Here is a 17777-nt window from a genome sequence, read left to right as displayed (position 1 = left end):
AAACAAACGCCCCTGGGGGCCCTGGGGTGTGTGTGAGGATATTTCTGATTGCCGCACACCGGGGTCATTTCCCCCTTTTCTAAGGTTGTTTTTTTTTCTTTCCTTTTCCCCTTAAGGTTTTACCGTGGAGTGGTGCGAGCCCCGAGGGGAGCCCGTGGGGCGAGGGGCCCTTGGGGCCTGCTGCCCGCCCTCGTTGGGGTAGGCACGGGCCCTGCGGGGGAGCAGAAGCCCCGCGAAAACACGAGGGACATTTTTGGCCTTGAGCAGGGCTCGTCTCCGAGGGATTTTGAAAATTGGCGTTAACTTTAAAAAACGGGAAATGCTGGCCATGCTGCAGGGGAGCTGTCGGTACGCAGGGAGGTTACCTGGTGCCCGAATGGCTTCCAGCCGCGGCCCTGGCCCCGCGGGTGGTTACTGCCCTCGGCAGCCCCGCGGAGAGGCTGAGGCACCCAGCCCCGGGCAGAGACGAGCCCGCGGGCACTCGCCAACGCTCCCTTGCGAGGGGAGGTGCGCACTCACGCTATGCTGCGGGCAGGAGAGCGGCGGCAGGCAGGGGCCTGACTTCTGGAAGCGTTGGGAGACCTACAGTGGCAGCCGCCGGGTCTCCGTCGCAGGCACTGCGCTAGTGGAAATTCGGTCTTCACCAGTTTAAAGCTTCAGGGAGCGGCTTCCGTGTTGTTGATGTCCCAGAGACAAGCGAAATAAAAACACAGGCTGTGTGAACGTAGGGGTATGTTCTTTCTAGGGGGGTGAGAAGGATGGGATTTAGCGCAGCCTGGACGTCTAGAGGCTTGGGCTCTTCTTTGACATGATGCAAAGACGTACATTCTCTATAGGTGGTGATGCACGGGCAGGATCACCATCAGCACTTCTGTCAGACCAGAGGTACTTGTCGCAGCCTGTTTACTCCCTGCCTCTCCAGATCAGTTCCTGTCCCCACATTCTTGTGGAATATGTCAATGCTGTTGCTTTCCTGCTTATCTAATCCCCCCTCAGCGTGCCAGATTGCCCTGCCGTACTGCCATAGCTCGGTCATTGTTACTTGTTTGGGTTTTGCTCACCTTTTTAAAATGCATCCTGTGCTTCTAGATATCCCACGTGACACTTAATAAAGTACTTTATTCTTCTGAAAGTGTGGAGCACCTCCTCCTGTGCTGCAGGTCGGCAGTTCACAGGTGGAAGTACAGCAAGTCACTAGCCTTTTTTTTACATCTAGGCTGCAGGATTTGGTTTGATACAGAGTAAAGGGCAGGTCTCAGCAAGGTTGCAAAAAGTATACAATTGGGAATTTTCACTCCAGGTTCTTGCTTACGCAGAACATCTACAAGCCATAAAACAAACAGGATAACCCTACACTGCATCAGATGATGTATTTTTAGTGGAGAGGGACTCTGTTGCTATTGTGAAAGGAGCAACACCTTTATTCAAGAAAGAATACAAACTTGTGCTGGTGCACGGAGAGAAGAGCAGGGTCATCAAGGGAACAGAAGATGACATTCCAGACTGCATCTAAGCTGCCGACCAACGGGATGTGAAGCCGTCATATCCTTTTAGGTGACCGACTGATAATGAGTTTCTTTCGATGGTTTAGCAACCCAGAGGCAGAGTGGAAGTATGACAGTTCATATCAACTTATCACCCAGATAATTTGAGCTCTTTCAAAAACACGTTTCTATGACCGTCTTCCACTCTGCAGTCCATTGTGCCCACAGGCTGCGACCACACAAACTTTTCTTGCCGTAAAAAGCTCCTTATGCTGGTACTAGACTCTAAACATCAGTACTAGACTCTAACATAAATATTCCGGGGGTAAACACCAAGAAGAGCTTTTTCAACAAAAGAAAACTGTTGGCACAGGAACAAAAAAGTATAAACTGTTATCTATTAATTTCGCTAGAATATCCGAGGCAACTTTAGGCTGAAGCTCGAGAGAAGTTTTCCCATAGACTATCAGGGACAAGAACCTGCATTAGTTTTAGGAACGAGTGCGAATGGCTTGTGAAAGGAGTCATGTAAAGCGGTTGTCTGCAATTCCGGGGATCTGAGTTCAGTGACTCAGGGGATCCTTTTGAATCCGATGTATCTGCGCAGACTGTAAGATTGCTGGCAGCAGCCAAACACGCAGTGACACTTCATTATTTTAGCAGTGGCTGCAGTCTGTGAGTGGTTCCATATTTTCTCACTTGCCTAAGCCAGCAGCCGCCTCCTCTCAGAATGAACCCACGCTTCTGTCCACCCTCCTTCCCAGCTCTATTCCTCTGTTTCTGCTATCTTCATCTACGGGGCAAATCCTGTGGAAGAAACAGAGAAGGATCTTGTTTCTGTATTGGCTTCCTTTTCCCACTTACTCATCTTTATTATCAGAACAGGAAATGTTAACTTTATTTTAGATATATTAACACCCCTGAGGAAGCTATACATGATAGGTGAAGGACAGGATACGGGGTAAGCTGACAGATGACTTCTGGAATCAACTCTGTGTGTGTGCTTGGGGAGCGTGATGCTGACAGATGCAGGAACTGGAAGAGGAACATCAAAAGGCTGCCTAGGTAAAGACATGTACCGATTCCTTCAACAGGCTTTAATTGACACAAGCACCAAGAGAAAGTGGCTAGGGCAGGCATGTATGCAGGTATCTGGGAGAAAACAAGCAGAAGAGCTGAGGCATGCAAGTGATGGATTGCACGTGCACCGGGCAGGGGGTACCTTCGTTCTAGTTTGAAAGAAAAGTAACATGAATTGCAGCTGGCTTGCTGTAACTGTGGAGAAGGCTGAAGCCAAGTTTTGTGGAAGATGAGCATAGGTCAGCCTTAAATGATCTTTTTCTATTAACGCTTGTGAAAGGGATTTTGCTCAGCTCCAGTTCTCAGGTTCATGGAGAAGTACGGTGCCAGTGTTGCCAAAAGTGACCAGTGAAAACACCTTGTTCACACTGGTCAGCTTCAGTCTGCATGGAGGAAGGGAATTCACTCTTCTGGGTAGTATCGGCGTCCATAGGAGTCCAGAAGAACCCCTGCCCCCAGGGCTGCTGCCCAGAATGCTCGGCCTGGGAGACTCTTGCTGACTTGAGTATGAGAAAAGAGCAAGCGGACATCGATTTCTGAGCTCACACCAGATTTAGCTGGCTTTTGTTGTGTGTGGCTGGTACTAGTTACCAGAGGATTTGTACTGTGTGTTGGAAGAAGAGCCAGCCCTAAAAGCTATTTTAGACAACAGACACAGAAAAGATCCATTCCAGACTGCATCTAAGCTGCCAAACAACTGGATGTGAAGCTGTCATATCCTTTTAGATGACCGACTGATAATGAGTTTCTTTTGATCCGCCTGGAGCACGGAGAATTACCTTCAGCGCCTGCCTCTGACTGGCAGGGTGGGGCCTGAATGCAGAGTGAAATTTCCAATTCACTAGGAGTTCAAGGGAAAACCATTTCCATTATTAGAACATAATTTTAGCAAGAAATTAGAACTTTGCTGTTTAGCACAGTGACTTCTCAGATTTTGAGTTATTTTTCTGTTTACAGAGTGTCGTCATTTACTAAGTCTGAGTGGACAATAACTACCATGCACCGTCTGGAATGGTAAAGCACATGCATAGGTCAAGTAGCTCCCCAAAACTCATGCTAATGAAAGACAAAGGCTCCGCTGCAGTTAGCAGCAGGGAATTGCTTTTGATTTGGAACTAACATGCTGCTTATATACTGACGGGGAGGAGGGAACAAAGACATGCACAATGAAGCTATTGGAAAAAATACTTGGTCATTGGAACCACCTCAGAGATACCTGTCTCAGGAAATACACAAATAAAGGAGTAACTGTAATTAGGAGAATACATAGTTGTTTTTCTTTTCCCCCACCAGCAAGATACAAAGAGCAATGGCCTGCTCACAAGCTTGGAAGGGATTTTTCTGAAGATGGAACAACGGCTCAAGTCCGTTTGCAGGGTAGCCAACAGAAATCTTTGCTGCTGACTTCAAGACAGGAATGAAGCCATATAAACCACTTTTTAACCAACTGCAAAAAAAAGTCTCTGCATTGGCTCTGACCTGGGTTTGGAGAGTTTACCTGAGAGTTCTGGTGTTCTGGGACATATGTTCGTACGTACGGAAGGCAGAGAGGGTGTGTTTGCCTCCTGGGTCCATACAGTAAGTTCTTAAATGATTGCCGAGAGGCAAAACTGATCCACTAGCCGATTTGTGCAGTCTTTGCTACCTGGAAGAAGAGAATCTGACTGGGGCCATGAACACAGGGCAGAGTAAGGTTGACGAAGTAGCCATTTCTTACTCCCGCGCCTCTCTACCCCTTCCCAAAGAAAGAACTTCCCCACTGAAACTGGTGGGTTCAGGCTGAGATGGAAACATTTCATGAGAAGGACGGGCCGAAGTCAGAACTTGGGTTCAAACACGTTCAGGTTTCTAGCAGCATTTAGGTCTAAAACATGGATCCGTTTTCTGGGCTTCTGAGCCTTAGACACAGAAACTGGAATCCAGATCTTCCCCGTGCCTTGCACACGTTAAGCCTCCCAGCACTGGTCCAGATAATAGCAGAGAGTCACCATCTGGCTGGATTTTACGGTTTGATGAAGTGCTCAGTTTTAAGGCAAGCACGTGTCTGGCACCTGGGGACTGCGCAGTCCTGATCCCAGTTCTGGCACGGTCTTTTTGTGGCCCTGGGCAAGTCACGTCCTCTTCAGAGGCGGGAATTCATCAAGTGCCCCATGGCCCCACTGAATCGGCAATGGGCTGTAAAACAATCCTCAGCTCCGACTGGAGGAGAGGCCGGCTGGAGGGGCCTCTCGGCAGTGCTGAGCCAGCTCTGTGCCACGGCCCAGAGACGCTTGTGCTGCGACACGGCTGAGGAGGGCTCGTGCTCCCCACGCTGCTCCTGTGGGTCACTGTGGGAGGGCTGGGAGCCAGGTAGGTCGTTTCAGGGCTTGCACTCCCTCGTGCTAGGGCCATCCTAGTCCTCAAGAGCCTCCAGACAGAGAAAGTACAGACACGTTTTCAGTCCCTCTAGTTTGGTTTTGCAGCTGCGCGACGCCAGTTATTACCATCAGGCTTTACAGGTGTGTTCTGAGCAGGGCTTGCAAGCCCATTTTCAGATGCACAGCACTATTCATTAGTTTGCCATTTGTTATCACTAACCAGTGAAATATTCTTCAGTCTTTTTAGGCTTTTAATTATGATGTACTCCCGTTTTGCTATGAACCACAGATATTTTTCTGTTTACTATCAGAAAACCCAAGAAAAGACATAGAGTAATTTCTCATCATCATGGGTCTATGTTTTTCATTGGTTTTCCTCCCTCTTTAAGCAACAAGTAGGGAGTCCAAAGAATTAAAAGCTCTCCTTGCTGCACATTGAAGCTTCTTTGTAAGCAAAACTTTTAAGGACATATGGACATTACAAACAAACCCAATTGTGCTTAGTAGGAGCCCTTTACTTTCCACATCTTAAAATTATTACATCTCAGTATGCCTATATTTCATATTATATCCTCTTTGAATGCCAAAATTGGCCAGTCTGTTTTCATTTTTCTTTATAGTTTGTTTTTCTAGTTTCTATGTTTGGAAACATTTACCTTAAAAAAAAGTCAAAAACTTGTAAGGGTTATGTAAATGACTCCAAGTGAGGCTGTTTTTCTGAAGTCTGAACAAGTGACCTTGCCCACAGTTCCAGAATTGGCTAAAAGAGCTGTGCTTTGCTCTGTCCCATAGTATCCTGCAGCCCATCCCCGGCTTGATCCTGTTTCTCACAACAGAACAGTAGAGCTGGACATGCATAGTGTTTGAAGGGGTAGCTTTTAATGAGTCTTTGTTTTGCAGTGAAATAATAGACTTGATTACTGAATTCTAGGCCTGTAAATGCTTCTACCTTTTAATAGCATGTAATCTTTTATCTGCAAAGTAAATGGCAACTTAAACATACTATATGGAGTTAGGTATTTCTTCCAACAGCAGCACACACCTCTAGCTTATCTCAGAAAGTGGATTGTATTCGGCATTTCAGCTGGGACTAACACGAGTGACCTTCATGCTGAATAGCATTTCTAGAAAGACTCTTCTGGACACTAAATACAAGAGAAAGAAGTTGCAGTGGAATGAAAACTTTATGGCCGTTTTCTAGCCGCAGCTTCTTGTGATAAAGCCTTAACATTATTGTCAAGTGTTGTTGAGAATATTGTACCTCTTTCAGCAATTAGACAGAGTCATGGCAGGGTTGATTTGGGCAAGTCTAGTTACAGCAGTACAGCCGTTAGCTGACATAAGACCTCTTTGTGAAGGCATTCACTGTATAAAAAGCGGGGGAGGGGAGGTTGGCTAGGAAGATAATTCAAAGGGCTGCAAAGATGAGGCTCACCAGAGCAAAGTACTGTGACAGCTCTGGGGTTCTGAGAATGTATTTTACCTGATCAGTCCACGCGTCATAATTTTTCCTGGCTGCAGTAGGATTCCTTCCTTGAATTGCCACTTTGACCAACTGTGTTCCAGGAATCCGTAGCTGTTTGTTCCATTTCCGCTGCTGGTTTTGTAATGCTTATTCCATTGCCAAGAGATTACTTGCGGGTGTCTATTACGATGGAACATAGGTAGCCTCTTAAAGAGAGGCAAAAAGTAAAAATCAGAGTTTCAACTCAAATCTGCACTCAAATAAGCCTCCGGTGTATGCACAGGCTTAGGCTAGACAGCAATGATGTGTAAATGGAACAATTTCTATCAATGTAAGTTGATAGTGGGTGACCCTCACTAACGGCCAGACACGTCTAGTTTCTATGTTCTACTGGATCCATCATTGCTAAGGCTGCCCCTTTCTTCCTAAACTTCAGCTATTGCAGAGGATTTCCTTCACCCTCACAAAACCTTTCACCCCCCCACTTTCATCAGCTTGAGGTAAACTAGCTGCAAGGTTACCCCTCAGGGTTGCACATAGACCTGTTCTCTCAATAGGGTTACTCATGAGCACACTCCTCTGCTCCTCCTCCATCTCTGCTGTGTCTGCTTAAATTTCCGCAGGTGTAATTGTGCACATTGCTTAGTCTGCAACGTCCTGTAGCTCCGACCATCTAACCTAGGAGACCACTTAAGAAAGGACTAGCTAGCAAGAACACCTTATCCTCAGCATAGTTTCCTTGATCCAGGTCAAAACTTTCCCCCACCGGGCCGTAGCCTTTGAGGCTCACTCCCTCTGCTGGTGCACCCGAGCCTCAGTTTGGCAGTCTCAGGGAGCAAAGCAAAGGTTGTTCATTTGGTTGGGGCTTTTGGTTAACCTCTTCCTCCAGTTTGAAGCAGTACGTCACTCTCTTACAACTCTTTGTAAATAACCCCGAGCTGTTTAGATCCTGGTAGAGGTGCTTCAAGAGCTTTTCCAATCCAAATGTGCTGCATTGACATCTGTGTTGTCATTAGTCCAATTGCAAAAAAAAAGAAAAGTAAAATCTATCCCTTCAGACTCGATTTGTAAGCCCAGACACAAAACTATTAGTTTAAGCATTTTGGCGGAAGCTTAAAAAGCAAGCCTACTCAGGCTGATACTCATCTGTGCTTCTTAAGCAGCTAAAAGAACAGCAGCAGTATGACTGCAAGAGCAGTGGCAGGATCGGCATGCACAATTCAGCCATACGAGGAGCCAAAGAGCATCTCAGGACTTCCAGATGACAGGCAGTGTTCTGTATCCTCACTGATCTAGAGCGCTGCCTTTCTCTGAAGCACCTGAACATGCACATACTTCATCTCGACTTCAGTGGGACTACTCCTTTGCTTAAAAAGTTAACCATATGCTTTGCTGAGTAAGGCCTCAAGTGAGTTTAGGGTACTAAGTGACTCTTAGGTTCATCCACTGCTTTAGTTCTAGGCCTCAGATCTCATGAAAAAATTCAGCTGTTCCCTTTCTAAATCCTTTCAGGTCATTCAAACCTGCTTCACTGTCAGTGGAGGATTGGTCGCTCTTCATAGTTCTTTTTCTGTTTTGTTTTGTTCTTAAAAAAAGTTTTAGCTATGCCCATATTTAAAAAAAGTTCTAAAGTCCTAGGACAGCATACATCAGTACCTAGTGTTGGCAGCCCATCTTTTCAGGGCTTTGGGCCAGTGTATTATTAAATCTACTGTACTCAGTAGGAATTGAATCGATATCTGTAAGCTGTATCATGCACTTGCTGCATATGCAGCCACCTCCCTTGAACTTTACAGAAACTGCATACATTTAGCTGAAAGCAGATGGACTGTATAATCACACCATTGCTTGCAGACAAATGCATCTGCATATTGAAATCCCACTCAAAATGTCTGATTTCAAGTTCTTGAGAAAGTAGTTTCATTTCGCTAAGCCTGACACTACTTAACAAAATTTTAACGCTTTAACAAAATGCTTCAGGAATAGGAAAATGGTTTAGACATTATAAGATGTCCTTACACAACTATCAACACATATTCAGGCAGTATTATTTAAAACATTTATTAGTCTTTCACATTACACTGGTCTGGAAAACATTTTTAACCTCTATGAATAAGACGTGCATTTAGCTCAGCTCAAGCCCTAGTCCAGCAAAGCACTTTTCAAAACCAAGCATGGAGTTGTTTGAAGTGATGCAACTGCTTTGCTGGATCATGGCCTTATCCCACAATTGCCACATGTCCTGTTCACTCAGACTAATCAAGACTTTCAGAACTGCTCCTAGTGTATTCTACTGACAGAGTCTCCCAGTCAACTTAAAAACAGGCAGGATATGTTAGAAAGATTTCTTGCACTGTCTTGCACCTCCCTTCTACCCACTCAGGTTTTAGAGTTATTCCTGTTCACCAAAAAAATCTTCAAGTTATATATGCTGGATTTCAATTTCTGCAAGTACTTTTTTCCATCTTTTTCATCCTGTTCATTCATTGTACTTAGCTAGTTTTAGCCTAGGTATGATGTTCATTGACTGCAGTTCTTGGAATAAGAGTTTACAGGCATAAGGTATGCGCAGAGAAGACACATGACATGATGATTTGCAGTAGTGGCACCTAGGGAAACAAACAAAAAGAAAGTCAGAGTTGGTGCATACATGAAACTGCAGAAAAAGAACAGTTGCCACTATCCACTGGTTTCTTTGTCCACCTGCATTTAAACACTGGGCTCAGTCCTAGAAAGAGCCAAGTGCTTGAGACACATTTTAGCACTTAAGTAAGTCATAACTTTAAGCCCTTGAATAATCTGACTGAAGTCAATAGAAGCTTAATGTTAAACCTTCACTTTTCTTGGAGGAGAATAACAATGTTCGGTAGCTAACAGGACTGACTTCTTCACTACTCACATAACTGCCAACACAAATTCAGCATTGCATAATGAGAGAAAGCTAAGTATTTCTGAAAACATAATCATCCAGTTTCTGTCTTATATATATGTCACAAAAAAGAGGCAGGAAGAAAGAAGGTTCACACTTAGGTTTTTTCCTTATACGCAATTTCACCCTATAACGTCTCAAATCAGTTCATATTCCAGAATGGTGAGGAATGGCATCTCTCGTCTTACATCTCTCTGTGTGAACAGCCAAAGCTTTAGTCAAGACGGGAAACCAGTAAAACTGCTTTAACACATATTCTTCGCGCTCTTTACTCAAATAATGATCTTAAAATTCTGGGGAAAGGGATTTTTTGTCATTTAGATATAACCTTGACCATATAAGGAATACATAGGCTGCTCACTCAGCCATCTTTCCAATATCGGAACTCAAATTCAGTGGTGGTAGCAACTGTTTAAATTATTTAATTTCATACTCCCTGTACACACAAAAGAAATTAAAAATCTTTCTTATAAATATCAGTTTCCAACCTCCCTACTTCCTCATTCTCCTGTATATTCCATCTTCTGGTTTTGGAGAGTTGAGAAAGCCAGGCCTTTGGGAACACAGAGTGACTCAGCACTTCCTAATGGCCTAACAAAGCTCTTTTTTTGCTTCCGTGTTTCAAATTTGTACTTCTGGCATAAAGTCGTAACAGTCTGAAGATCCAATTAAGGAAGAATTAGCAAATCCCTACATGCTTCTGTGGTACAGAATGAGGCTGAGAGTCAATATCTACAATACAGCCAATGTTTAGTCACTTGTTTCTGTTACCAGTGAACTTCACCTAGTGCACGTGGAAGTCAATGGGGACAGGTCCAATAAAGTTGGCTAGTGTTAATGAGGTTCTTGGTTATGAGAGCTGGCATTAGTCTTCCAGTTACTTTTTCAGACTCTGCTACTTCTCTTTTACAGACATACTTAAAGAGCATGTCAAAGAGCTGGTTATTTTCCGAGAAAACTGCGGTTGCCTTGACCTGCACATGCTCCATACTTGGGGTATGTATTTCTTCTTTTTTTTTTAAACCAAGAAAGCTTTCAACCAATGGTACAGAAGCCTTAATTACATTTCTGCAGCTCACGATGAGGAATGAAGCTTCACTTATTCACAGTAATCGCTTTGACTTTGTCTAAATCTGACTATAGGCAGTAAGAAGGTAATAGACTGAACTAGGTGTTTCCCTGGAACAGGCTTCTCCTGTAGACACCGTTACACAGGGGAAATGTTACAGCTAGCATGCCTTTAAAACAGAGTAGACCTCAATTTCAGGTTTATAACTACTCCCTTAGTCCAAATTTATAGGGATAGCTACATTTTTATGGTGGGAGGAAGTGACCTAAACAGAAGCCATTTTCTCATGATAACATAGCAAGCAATTGCTCTCAACAGAAGCAGCCTTGCAAGTCCTGGAAGCCTGATGAGGCACGCAACTTTTCTGCTATGAGCAGTTGTCTGGCATCTGATCACAGCTACTATGGACTGAGGAGCAGAGGCTACTCACTACACCCAGGCTCAAAGCTACACCATTCTGGGCCTGCTTTGTACTTGGATGGGGATCACCCAGAAAGGTTAAGGAGCAGCAAGCACAAAGCTCTGTCAAACAGAGATCACAGAAACTGAAGTACGTGAAAGACCATTTGGTACTAGAATTGATACTAAACTGGACAGGAAAAGGCAACTGTGCCAAGGCTAAATCTGGACCAGAAACAAAATTTTTCTTCACGTATATTTTAAAATGCTCAGACTCTAGGGTCCGGAATAACTTCTCATCTTAATCAAAAAAGGACCAAATTCTGCTCATTGCATTCAGTGGAGTCCTGCCTCTGAGCACCTGTACAATGGCAAAGTTGGAAAATTTGCATAAAACTGGTACATCACAGAAAGTTTCTACTGTATTTTTTACGGGGACAAATTCTGTCACTGCCACAACAGTCCCCTTCCCCCCGAAAGTACCAGTTCAGACCCCAACACTGATCTGCTGTTACTATCTTGCAGAAAAACATACCCAGTGGCTAGTCCTTGTCTGGGAGGAAGGGCTCATCTTCCTTAAGACAAGTGCCCTTAATGCTAGCCACCAAACAATGTGTTTCCAAAAGGTTTCTTGCAGCAATGTCTTATTAATGCCAGAATCACTGAAAAGGCCGTTTGGAAGATTCTTTTAATGACTTGGTCTCTACTGTGATGCTCATTATAGGGCCACTTGCTTCAGCTACTGGTAGACACAGCATATCATTTAGCAGAAACTACCTCTTACTGATTACTCTCACACATCAGACAGCTTTTCACAGAATTAGATTGCAAGAACGTCTGGCTCTGTCTGAGAAAGCAGTTTCTTTCACAGCTATTTAAAAAGTTACTAAACTTTGTTACAAACTTCAAAATACAAAATACATTAACACCACCTTAAAAATAAAATGTAGTACTATCTCTAAAGTTCAAATTCCTAATTTTCTTCAAGGTGCCCTCACTTCCTGTGGTCTCTGAAAATCTTCAGAACTGCTCTGAAAGCCAAGGTCTTATAAAAAAATAATTGAGCTACATCTGCACGTGAGTTTTTTTTAAGGCAGTGCTTTACACAGTTAGAAGTGGTTGGCTGTTTGACTTATGGCATGCCCTTCCTTTCAGACAACTTCCTTCAACTGTTATTTGCATTGCAGTAGTTTTAAGAGACCTGGATCAGAAAAAGGCCTCACTTGTTACATACAGTGTACACACTCAAGAAAAACAGGACTCTCACAAATACTTACCACACAAAAGCCAGTAGGACAATGCCCAACTAAAAACCACCAACCACAATAGGATGCACAGAGTAGGCCTTGCCTCTCCTCTGGATTTCACATGTGTTTACCTACCTCTGCCTGAACTTCTGCTCCACAAGGAGCGGAACTGCTGCTGCTGCTGCTGCTAGCAGACAAACATGGTGCTTGGTTTCTGGCCAGAAGCCACATGCTTCAGAAGAAAGGTCTAACCAAGGACAGAAACGGTAGCTGTCACTTTTACACATTAACAAACTGAGAACACACCTTACTTTCCCACTTCATTATATCATGGAAAAATCACTCTCGAAGCACTGAAGTGAATAAAGTCCAATTTCCTGCCTCTCCCAATAGATTGATATTGATATCCAAGATGCAGCAAGTTTCCAACAATGTTCTTTTGAGGTATTTAGAAATGAACCTTTCTCCTCCTCCTTCCAACTCCCCATCTTCCCCTGACATAAATATTTGAGTAACTTGTAACTTGAACTCACACCATTTATTTCTTCCTCCCTTAGTCATGGGATTCCAGGTCACCTGTTTTCACAAAGCTTGCAAAAACGTATCTCACAAATTCCTGTCGGTCTCTCAAGTCTGTTTTTATGCCTGGCTAAAACAAAACCAAGCTAAAGCAAAACATTTCCCTCACCTCTAAAGAACATAAGAAGTTGTTTCCCTATCTTCTAATAATAGTGCTGTATTTCCAGCATGCTACAGGGCAACTTTAAATCTAGTCTCAAAATTACTGCAGAGAAAAGATGGTTAGAGCAAAGCCCATACTGTTACACGTGGTGAGCTCCACATAGTTTTGACATCCAGTTTTATGCTTCCCCTACATGGAAAACCAGTTTGTTTGCAGGAGATAAACTCAGTACTAGCTTAGGACCCAGAGTAAGACAGCAAGACCATTAGCTAGCCTAGAGACAAGTTTCATAAGGACAAGGCAGCCGGGCAGAAGCCAGCTGAATTTCCAACCACACAGCTGCTTGTCTCTCATGCTCCAACATGGGATTGGTGCATTTGTCTGATGCTTCGAAGAGGAGCTCCTTGTTTTACAAGACTACAAAGCAAAAGGCATTTGGGAGGGGCACAGTCAAAGAAAGCAGTATGCATGTGATTATGAACTCCATAGCTAGAGAACACAAAAGCAGGAGATGTTGCTTTCTTCTCCCATTCTTCTGTGCTCACTCTCTCTCTTCAGCCTTGTGAGGTTCAACATGTGATTGTACCAGGAAGATCTGTGACTAGCCTAACTAGTAATCTCATTTCTGATGTCAGAAGAGTCAAGTACGTTGACACAGCTATTTTCCCCTTCTCAAAAAATACATGATATACAGGATTGGGCGTTTGGTAATCCTCTGCAAGGATGGGAAGGAAGGCAGCAGACAGAACGAAGGTAACCTTTCCCACGAGCACAGCCAGCTGTGGAAGACAATACCTGTGCTCCCACAACAGGAGAGACCCCTGGCCCATTGATTACACACTCACTTTAGTCCTAACTTCAGTCAGACCATAACAAAGAACCATCCGCTGCCACCAATTTTCCAAATACCAATTTTGAACGTTGACACTGGTTTTGATTAAGGTGCATGGGACTGTTAATCTGTGCCTGTGAGCACTTCAAAACTAAGAAGCACTATAACCAAGGGCAAGGTTCTGTTACATAGAGGCACGTTTACTCTGTACCACTTTGCTTTATGCACCTGAGGTCAAGGGTTTTCTTGAAGATATGAAACAAGTCACATGCACAAAGTGAGGAGGGGACACCATGATTTACAAAAAGCATTGCAGTTAGACAACTTACCAGCCAGAGTACCCCAGCAAGCCACACTGTCCACAAACATCCACTTCAAAGGCATCACTTGAAATCATCAGTCTCTCCAATAAAAGCATGCTGGCTCCATAACCTATCAAACAATCCCGTTCCATCTCTCCAAGACGTAAACCACCATCACGGGATCGACCTTCAGTGGGTTGCCTTTGAAATAAATATTTGAAAAAATGTAGTAAGTATTCCAGAACATACATTCTACAACTCTAGGAATACCTGTCTTCAAACTGTAGGAACAGTACAGGATCAACAGACAACAGCGTTCTACAAACCAGAGTTGCTGATCTCGCAAATGTGTTATTCAAGTTGAAGCAATTCATCTTTGCTCCTGCAATATGATGTAGTTCTGTGAGTGGCAACTGCAGCGTCAGGCCACAACTCTTTACCTCACAGAATGTAGCTGAATAAGAGGAAAAAAAAAAAGAGACCGAACAGTATCCAAGACAATCTGGACACAGATTTGGTACTCTTTTTTGATGAGACATGCATTACAGTTTGTAGCTAACTAAATGAAACAATATTCAGCAGCTAATGAATAAATCATCAAGCTAACGTTTCAGTTGAACTACAGCTAAGAGTAAATTCTTAAAACCATTTTTGATCTGGGAGAGAATACCAAAACAAAGCAGCAAACAAGTAGTACGCATATTACTAACTCATTACTCAAATCCTACTTTTTTTTTTTTTAAAGTAACATTTATCTAGTTTATTTTTTTCGTGTCTGACGGTTAATAGACTAATTTTTGTATTGTATAGGTTCCTGGTTTTCTAGTTCCTCAACACAAATCAAACTCTCATTTTTTGTCTGGAAAGACTTCCTGTCCTCATGGTGCTAGAGGAAAGTTTTAACAAAGCAATGTAGGTATATGCTAAAGATTTTGAGGTAAAAAGGCAAGGTACAATACATTATTTAACATTATGACTGTTTAAGCCAATTTTTTTTTGTTGGACACAGTCAAAACTTTTAACCTCTTGTTTGCCATAGTGCAATTTCATACAGTATCAGTTCTACTGTCATGTACTAGCACAATGCTGCAGTACTCAGGTTGTAAATATTAGAGTGAACTATGAAGCAAAAACACTCTTAAGTTCCTGAAGCACTAATATATTGCATGCATTTTATTAAATATTCCATCTTAGTATATTCCCTGAAACATGACAGCAAAGAGAAGGAATTAAAAAAAAATGTTATTGGCAATCATAAGAGGCTTCACTGCTCAATGAAACCCAATGTTTATGTGCTGTTTGATACCTGCATAAAAAAAAATGTTATTGGCAATCATAAGAGGCTTCACTGCTCAATGAAACCCAATGTTTATGTGCTGTTTCTGATACCTGCAACAGTGTCATCCACCTAGAATATCCAATGACAGATCTGGCCCATAACTTTTGGAGTGGATTTTGTTTATTTTATTTCAAACAACCAAATTTATTAAGCATACTAAATATATTAAAAATAAGTTTTTGCGAACTTATTGCAACTCAAAGAAAAGGATTTATAAAAGCCTTCAACATCTAATAATCTTTTGTAACAAGTGTAAAAAAAAATATACCTAATTACCAGACCAAAATGTCTTCTAAAGACACAAGCTGTATTTGTTTTTAGGGGGAAGTAGTTTCCCTTACTCTGACCACACTGGAACCTTAAAACTAATCTGCTTGTAATTCAAATCGTCCTTTTCATTCATATAACCTTCTATTTTTCCCCACTGTTGGGAGAATGGATAGAAGTTGTTTACATCCTGATTAAACTCCCTAGGGCCCCCTCCCCAGCTGATGGCACCATCACTGTTCAGACGCTGTTTTAAAGGACTAACCCTGTGTTCAATGCAGTTTCTCTTCTGAAGTCCCAAGAGGTAGATTTTAAAAGCAGTTGGGGCCTCCAAAGATACAGGCATTTGCTGTGCTGCTAGAAGTGCCTGAGCTCCTTTTACCAACTGACTTCTATAATATCAGTTAATGCACAAGCCTACTTTCAAAAGTTTCACCAGGTGCTGTTCCACAGGATAAAATGACAAAATAGCTTTATAAATGTGAGCCCCAAAAAAGTCTCAATCCAATTAAGGGAAGATAAAGCCTCCTGAAAAATGATGGGGTCTCAACTCCAGCCCTTTAAGATTTGATATGCCATGGGTCCTCCAACAGATACAGGATGAAGATTTCTAAGGCAGCTGAAATCCCATTAAAAAAAAAAAACAACAAAACACAAAAAGCCCCCAAAAACAAAAAAGCCCAACTTGAGTCTTAAGCTCTTAAGTGTTTCACTCCCACTGTCAAAATGACCTCATTAAAAAAACAAAACAAAGAAAATCCTCCATCCCTAAAAAGTAGTTTTCTGAAGTACCAAAAATTTCAATATTGAGATTGGGGCCTTTGAAAAGAGTCCATCTTATGCTCCCTAAGTCTATCAGATTTTTCTTCTGGCTCACATGAGTTTGAAAATTCCTCACACCAAAGGTTGTTTAAAATGTTAAAACAGTATTTATAAAGCATTTGTGCTTCCCCTTTCCCGCTATACACATGTACACTGCAGCTGTTGCCCTGGGCAACTACTTCCATTCTTTATTCTAAATATAACATTCTGAAAACATATCAGACTCTTGAAAATAAGATTGGGAATATAATTAAAAGGAGATATTTTTCATATTTAAAAAAAAAGGTTCTTAAAATTCTTAAATGCTAAATAAAACGCAGTGATTCTTTAAATAAAAAAATAAGGCCAAGTGGTCTTCATACTATTTAACTGCTACATTTAGAAAAAAGCATAAACTAATGAACTTCAGTGTTTTTAAGCACATTAAGAATTTATTGGCACTAATTCTGCATTTTCTGGAAGAACAGTGGGTTCAGCTTTATGGCCCTGTTCCTTGTTTCATTGGCCAGTGGGGGGAAATAAGTCTACCCCCATGAATAAGAGCAGGCCTTGTAGGTCTCAGCAGATCTCCCTTGTGCCTGTTACGGAAAACCAGTGGCTGACTCGAAATGGAGTCGTTGGCTGAAACACTGACCTCCAAGAAGTGGAGTATTACCTAGAAAATCACTGCCTGAAGGAGGAGGGCGTACCGTGCTCCCACAGCCCCAGAGCACAGAGAAGAGCCCTGACCAGTGTCATCCCATTACTCCCTTGCAGTATAATAGGAACTGGCATATCTGATAAGTTCAAAAGACACGCAGGTGGCAGCTCTGACAATGTGCATCAAAACAACTATGCATGCAGAAAGCTTATATTGATCTCTTGTAAGGAAAACTAAAAGCAGTTTATCTATTAAAAAGATTTAGCAGGACTGGGTATCTAGGCAACACCATATATAGAACTATGTTTTAAATTAATTGTCAACTCCTCATGGCAAAATAAATTAAGTATTGCATTTCATTTAACAAACACCAATTCAGAGGGCAACATCCTGGTGGTTTTTGACTGTGTTGACAGAGTGCTGCTTTGCAATTCTACAAAGTCTTGTTTTAGTCAGAACAATATGTAGAATCAGTGACATTCAAGAAACTCGTCTTCTGCCTTATTCCAGATGGAAATATAGCTTTGCTCTGTCAGTTAAGGTACATTTGATATATAATAAAATGCATTTCAAGACAATGACAGCCAAATTCCATGTTGGAAGCTGTTACAGGATTACTTTTAAAAGCAAAAAACAACGTCAGAGGCAATCTACTCTACAGGAAGTGCAATGGATGATAAAACAATAGTGAGTATGAAAGCTGGCAAAGCAGACTCTCTCAGCAGAGGCGATAGCAATAACAAAAGTTTAATTAGTTGAGGAGAAAAAAGAAAATTCCTAAAAGACTAGTCAAGAGGCAGCATAAATTGAACATCCACTAGCTTTCCTGAAAGTCAAATAAAGAGCCCTAGCTACATAGTATG

General features: G+C 42.4%; 2 protein-coding genes across 4 annotated transcripts in view; both read right to left on the bottom strand.

Annotated features, from left to right (window-relative positions):
* TMEM263 (transmembrane protein 263) overlaps positions 1-17777 on the bottom strand; it is a 315606-nt gene that overhangs the window by 198022 nt on the left and 99807 nt on the right. The window lies entirely within an intron of this gene.
* The window catches only part of POLR3B (RNA polymerase III subunit B), an 87229-nt gene continuing 77874 nt past the window's right edge, over positions 8423-17777 (bottom strand). Inside the window, exons 28-29 of the mRNA XM_009276994.2 lie at positions 13874-14047; positions 8423-8995 (exon numbers count right to left, since the gene is read on the bottom strand). Coding sequence (XP_009275269.1) covers positions 8866-8995; positions 13874-14047 — 304 coding nt within the window. The 3' untranslated portion in view covers positions 8423-8865. The remainder of the gene's footprint in view (positions 8996-13873; positions 14048-17777) is intronic.

Source organism: Aptenodytes forsteri, unplaced genomic scaffold (assembly GCF_000699145.1).
Source record: "Aptenodytes forsteri isolate BGI_AS27 unplaced genomic scaffold, ASM69914v1 Scaffold482, whole genome shotgun sequence".
Lineage (NCBI taxonomy): Eukaryota > Metazoa > Chordata > Aves > Sphenisciformes > Spheniscidae > Aptenodytes > Aptenodytes forsteri.
Note: the sequence above shows the minus strand (reverse complement) of the source record. Positions and strands in the feature narration are given on the sequence as shown.